At 39.4% G+C, this 7011-nt stretch overlaps 1 protein-coding gene across 1 annotated transcript in view; it reads right to left on the minus strand.

Moving 5' to 3' along the window:
• LOC116637083 (adhesion G protein-coupled receptor E2-like) overlaps positions 1 to 6180 on the minus strand; it is a 34786-nt gene extending 28606 nt beyond the window's left edge. The window contains exons 1-2 of the mRNA XM_032412281.1: positions 6063 to 6180; positions 4033 to 4086 (exon numbers count right to left, since the gene is read on the minus strand). Of these exons, the coding sequence (XP_032268172.1) occupies positions 4033 to 4086; positions 6063 to 6117 (109 nt within the window). The 5' untranslated portion in view covers positions 6118 to 6180. The remainder of the gene's footprint in view (positions 1 to 4032; positions 4087 to 6062) is intronic.
• Positions 6181 to 7011: the final 831 nt, after the last annotated feature.

Genomic DNA, 7011 nt, shown 5'->3' on the forward strand with positions numbered 1-7011 from the left:
TTTCTTTCTTTCTTTCTTTCTTTCTTTCTTTCTTTCTTTCTTTCTTTTCCTTCTTTCTCTCTCTCTCTCCTTCCTTCCTTCCTTCCTCTTTTTCTTTTTCAGCATAGTTTAACAACTGTGTTGTTTTAAAGTTAAGGTTATTTCATCAATCCATTATTAGTATTTATTTATTTATTTATTTATTTATCGTATCATATGCCCTCTTTAATTTCCATCACCCAGTTACCCCATCCCCCCACCCACCTCCCTTTCGGCAACCCTGTTTGTTTCCTGGAGTCAAGAGTCTCATATGGTTTGTCTCCCTCAATGATTTCTTCCCATTCAGTTTTCCCTCCCTTTCCCTATTATCCTCTACACTATTCCTTATGTTCCACATATGAGTGAAACCATATGATAATTGTGTTTCTCTGATTGACTTATTTCTTTTTAGGTTAAAATTATGTTATCTTTATTTAAATGTTTTGAAAAGATATTCATATATAACAGAATTTTAAAAATACACTTCTAATTTTGTATAATTTCTTAAGCAGATATGTAGTATAACTTAATTCCTGGATTGTGAAAGTTCTTTTAAAGATGATTTTATTTGAGAGAGAGAGAGAGAGCAGAGGGAGGGGCAAAAGGAGAGGGAGACAAGCTGACTCCCTGCTGAGCAGGGAGCCTGACTTGGGCCTCTATCCTAGGACCCTGAGATCATGACCTGAGCTGAAATCAAGAGTCAGAAGCTCAACTGACTGAGCCACCCAGGTGCCCTGAAAGTTTGTTTTTGTATACTTAAAAAATTATTTCATGGGCAAAATAAATGATTTTTTTGGTTAAATTTATTTATGGTTTAAATTATATTTTTAATCTTCAACAGTAAATTTAATACATAATAATAGTCATCTTTGAAATTAATTTTCTTTTTTTATTATGTTCAGTTAGCCACAGTATAGTACATAAAAATAAATGATTTAAATAGTACTAAACAATACTATCTTATTTGTGCATAGTGCTCTTTAGCTTACAAAGTTTTTTTTTTATTGTTTTTTATTGCAGCACTATTTACAATAGCCAAGATATGGAAGCAAATTGAGTGTCCGTCAACAGATGAGTGGATAAGGGAGATGTGGTATATGCAGAATGGAATATTACAGAGCCATAAAAAGGATGAGATTGTGCTGTTTGAGACAATATGGATGGACCTAGAGGTTATTATGTTAAGTGAAATAAGACTGAGAAAGACAAATACCATATGATATTACTCATAAATGGAATCTAAAAAAAACTGCAAATGAATAAAACAAACAAAAAGCAGAATCAGACCTATAAGTACAGAGAACAAACTGATGGTTGCCAGAGGAGAGGGGGGCTGGGGGTTGGGTGAAGGGGAGTGGGAAATACAGGCTATCAATTATGGAATGAATAAGTCATGGGAAGAAAAGGCATAGCATAAGGAATATAGTCAATGCTATTGTAACAGCAATGTGTTGATTCAATGGCAGCTACACTTGTGGTGAACATAGCATAATGTATAAATTTGTCAAATCATTATGTTGTATATCTGAAACTAATGTAACATTGTGTGTCAAATATACTCAAATATAAAAGACTTTAGAAATGTTTTCTTTCTTTTTTAAAATATATTTTCATCGAAGTATAATTAACATACAGTGTTATATTAGTTTCAGATGTATAACATAATGATTTACCTGTTCTAAACATTACTCAGTGCTCACCGTGATGAGTGTAGACATCAATTGTCACCAGACAATATTATTACAGTATTATTGACTATATTCCCCATGCTGTGCTTCTCACCTCTGTGACTTATTTATTTTATAGCTGGAAGTTTGTACCTCCTAATCCCCTTTATCTATTTTGCCCATCCCCCTGCCACCTTCCCTCTGGCAACCACCAGTTTGCTCTCTGTATTTGGAGTCTGGCTTTGTTTGTTTTATATTTTAGATTCCACATATATGTGAAATCATATGGTATTTGTCTTTCTCAGACTGACTTACCGCACTTGCTATTAAGCCTTCTAGGTCCATTCATGTTGTTGCAGATGGCAAGATCTTTTTTTTATGGGTGAGTAATATTCCATTGCAGATGGATGCCACATCTTATTTATCATTTCATCTATGGATGAACACTTGAGTTGCTTCCATATCTTGGGCATTGTAAATAATGCTGCAATAAAAGTTAGGGGTGCGTATATCTTTTTGAATTAGTGTTTTTGTTTTCTTTGGGTAAATACCCAGTAGTGAAATTACTGGATCATATAGTATTTCTATTTTTAATTTTTTGAGGAACCTCCATACTGTTTCCCAGAGTGGCTGTACCAATTTACATTCCCACTAACAGTGCATGAGGGTTCCTTTTTCTCTACATCCTCACCAATACTTAAAACCCCCCTAGCTTTATGCCTGGACATGCTTCTACCATTTTATTAGTTGTAAGACTTTGGATAAGTCACTCAATCTTTTTGAGCTTAAATTTGATAATTTAAAAAATGATGCTACCCTGAAACCATAAAATTCATAGAAGAAAACAGGGAGTGAGCTTTTTGACCTTGGTGTAGGCAATGATTTTTTGGACTTGACACCAAAAGCAAAGGCAACAAAAGCAAAAATAGATAAGTGGGACCATAGCAAACTAAAAACTTCTGTACAGCAAGGGAAAGCATCAACAAAATGAAAAGGCAATCTACAATTTGGGAGAAAATATTTGCAAACCATATTATCTCATAAAGGATTAACTTCCAAAATATATAAAGAATTCATACAACTCAATAGCAAAAAAAAACCCTCTAAAGATTATTATTAATAAATTTAAAGATGGGTAGAGGATCTGAATATACATTTTTCCAAAGAAGACATCCAAACGGCCAAGAGGTACATGAAAATGTACTCAACACTAGTAATCACCAAGGAAATGCAAATCAAAACCACAATGAGGTATCATCTCACACCTGTTAGAATGGCTGTTATAAAAAAGACAAGAAATAACAACTGTTGGTGAATATGTGGGAAAAAGGGAAATCTGTGCACAGTTGGAGGAAATTTAAATTGGGAAACTATGACCCTGAGGGGGCAGGAGTTCCTGGTGAGCTCATGCCAGGTGGAGTGGCTGAGCTTCTAGGCTCTGGGTGTTTCTTCCCTCCTGTTGCTTCCATTACTCTCCCCTTTCCTTGTGCTATGAGAATCATCACAGTAATCACAGTAGTGACCATGATAATAACTTGTGTTTGACAGACTGCTCTGTACTAGTCTTTACCTGTTCTTCACACACGTGAATTTTAAATCTCACTCCATCCATGGGGGGTAGGTACAATGATTGTCCCCAATTTACAGACAAGCAAACTGAGGCATAGAGAGGAGAAATAATTTCCTACATGTCAGATGTAATTAGCGGTGAGCTGGACTTTGAACCCTCATAGCCCAGCTCTGCTGTGTAAGCTCTCAACACTCTACTTATTGATCATGAAAACCTGATTGTCCATTTCCCTCGTACTCCCCCTGTCCTGTCACCTCTCTCTTTTCCTTGATGAAGTGCTGTGTGCTGCTCTCAAGACTGAGGGTCCCCTTCCTGTCTCCCCCCACATCTCCATGCCTCTCCATCACCCCAAGCCCCTGTACCATCACAATTCTCCAAGGGACTGGTAAAAATCTCCCCAAAGAACTGAATCCTGGAGAACAGTGACACATGATGGCATTGACCCATGGAGAGTTCAGAGGTCACCAGTGAGGACAGGTGTGGGGGAACTAGCAGTGGGGATGGAGACCATAGCCAGAAGTTTCAAGGAATGGATGAAGCCAGCTGCCAGCTAAGGGTCCATGAGTAGAGCAGGGGAAGGCAGGGAATGGATGGCTGCCATCAGAAGAGGAAAGGACAGAAGACTGGACATTTATGGAGGAAGAAACAGTTTCTATTATCTCCAGAAGACTATCTTGGAGCTTCACTTGGAGAATAAGCCTCCTTTCCCCCTTGGTGCAGAACCCAGACCCTAGCATGCTCTCCTTAGCTTATGTCACTAAGTCTGGGCAGACTCACCTCTACTGTTCTGGGCTGAAGCTCCCAATGTCAACAGCAGCAGCATCAAGAGTCCTGGGGCAGAAAAAACAGTGAGAGAACAAAGAAAGGAGAGTGGAGCTCCAGTTTCAATTCCTGGTGGCATGGTCATTGCCTCCTGGGGAGGTGGCTCTGACCCTGCAGCCCACAGCTTTCCAGCAGCATCCACAAGGCTCTTGTACTTTATGTAGAATTGAGGACCAGTCCTATTCCCTCCCTCTTCCTGGACTCCCTGAGAATTTAGTCACTAACGGACACCACCCTCATGGAACCTCAGTGTTACAGGTAAGGGGACAGAATATACATAGACAACTGATGTCAGGGACACAACTTAGAAATTCCAGCCTCTCCCGATGGAGGGGGTAAATCTTGAAGCACAAAGTCCACAGATGGGTGTGTGCTCTGCCCACAGCCAGGTCCTTTGTTCTCTGGCAATGGCAGAAATCTACCTTGAGGATTTCTCTTCCAGGATCACTCCCCTCTGTTTAACCCACATGTTTTGGGGCACACAAGAAGAGCATGGGTTTGGGAGTCAGCCAGCCCCAAGTCTGAGTCCCAGATCACAGTGGTATTGGCTGGGCAGGAAGCCTAGGAATCACAAGATGGGGAGCTGATGACAGGTGAGGGGTGAGAACTATGGCACCAGCAGTTCGAGCCACCATCTCCTGGTAAAGTGGCCTCTCCAGGTGCGGCACCCATGGCTTCTATGGTTCCTTCCAAGTGAGCTCCTGGCCATCCTACAGTGCACTGAGGGCAACAAGCTTTCCCTTTATCTCCCAGTCTGGTCCTGAGTGATGGGTCACTGGGCAGGCATCATGGTATGAAAACCACTGCAGGTGTGAAGGAATCTACCCTACAGGCAATCACGTGGCCACCTGTTAGAGTCTGTCATTCCATTCATGGGAGGCAATGAAGTTTATGAAAGTCTTTCCATATCTCAGTACCTTTATAGGATTTTCCTAAAATGTGCCCAGCATTAAAAATAATCATGTTCTGCATATCAGATGATAAGAAATGTGACTATTTTCACAACAACCAGGGGAAAAAATTACAACCAATGAGGACAACTGAAACACTTAACTTGTTATCTAACAGGTATTATCCTAAGCATTGAGGGAAAGAAAGACTAATCAGCATTAAGCTGTCCCTGCTATTATGCACTGTTATTGCCCTTTCAACCATTCCATGATCCACACAAAGCCTATGGACTAAAGGATGATGTTCTTCTTAGCTCATTAGAGTTTTCAGAGAATTTGGTTATGTTCCCTTGTGAAAAAAATAGTATAGGTGGTATGAGGGTTAATTTCATGTATCAATTTGGCTGGGCCACAGCACCCAGATATTTGGTCAAACACTAATCTAGATATTGCTGTGAATGTGCTTTTTAGATGAGATTAACAATTAAATCAGTAGACTCTGAGTAAAGCAGATTACCCTCCATAATGTGGGTGGGCCTCCTCTAATCAGTTGAAGACCTTGGGAGAAAAAAGACTGACCTCCTCTGAGGAGGAGGGAATTCTGTTTCCAGAATGACTTCAGACTTGAGATGTAACATCAAGTCAGCCTGCTGGCCTGCCCTGCAGAATATCAATTTCCCAACCTCCACAATCTCATGAACCAATTCCTTAAAATGAATGAATCTCTCTCTTTCTCTCTCTCCCTCACCCTCTCTCTCTCATACACACAGACAGACAGACACACACACACACACACAGACACACACACACACACACACATTATACTGGTTCTGTTTCTCTGGAGAAACTGGACCAATATAGGTGGTAAAATGAGAAATCTCTGTTGGATTGGCTCCAGGAGTAAGTTTTACTGATTTTCTCCTTTGAGACTTAATATAAATGATCCAACATCCTTCTTAAAATCTATTCCCTTTGTCCTTTATAGAAAAAGTGGGAAACAAAACAGATTATCAAGAACACAGAATATTTTCTAACTGGATAGAGAGTTCCCAGATAGCTTTAGTTATCTGTCATTATTGTTATAATTCTACCTACCTGGCAGCAGTAGATTTCTGTTTCTCATGATGCAGACACCAGTGAGCCCAGGCATAGAGGACGTCTGGTCTGGGTCTGTGTGTGTTACAAAGACTTCCTGTTTTAAATCTGACTTGGGCTCCAGAGGAACTGCCATAGGAAACCACTGGTCTGGATCCTTTCTTTCCAGAGAATCTGTCTTGTGATTAACTTCTCAGAAACTCCCCTTCTATTTTTTAAGTATTTGCATAGCATTACTGGTGTTTGTACTGAAAGCCTCCTTGAAGGTGGTTTTTAAATCTTTGTGGTATAGGAATATGTAATCCTGTGTATTATAAGAACTTCCCAACATGAAGAATTTGCTGGTCTTTCTACCTCATGAAGACCTTGGATCAGAGTCAACAGAATTAACTATTTAGTATCTGTTAAAAGACAATTTTTAAAAAAGATTTTATTTATTTATTTAATTTAAATTCAATTAGCCAACATATAGTAGTACATCATTAGTTTTTGATATAATGTTCAATGATATATTAGTTGCGTATAGCACCCAGTGCTTATTTATTTTAGAGAAAGAGAGAGCGAGCAAGAGAGAGAGAGAGAGAGAGTGTGAGTGGGGGGAAGGGTAGAGGGAGAAGGAGGGAGAGAATCTCAAACAGACCTGCTGCTGAGCACAGAACCCCCCACATAGGGCTGGATTCCAAAACCCCAAGATCATAGCCTGAGCAGAAATCAAGAGTTGGACACTTAACTGAGTGAGTCACACAGGCGCCCCTAAAAGACAATTTTATTGAGGTATAAATGCCATACATCATTATATTAGTTTTAGGTATATAACATAATGATTTGATATTTGTATATATTGTGAAATAATCACCACAATAAATCTACTTGACATCCATTACCATACATAGTTGCAAATTTTGTGTGTGTGATGAGAACTTTTAAGATCTATTCTGCTAGCAACTTT

Source organism: Phoca vitulina, unplaced genomic scaffold (assembly GCF_004348235.1).
Source record: "Phoca vitulina isolate PV1807 unplaced genomic scaffold, GSC_HSeal_1.0 scaffold13, whole genome shotgun sequence".
NCBI classification, from domain to species: domain Eukaryota; kingdom Metazoa; phylum Chordata; class Mammalia; order Carnivora; family Phocidae; genus Phoca; species Phoca vitulina.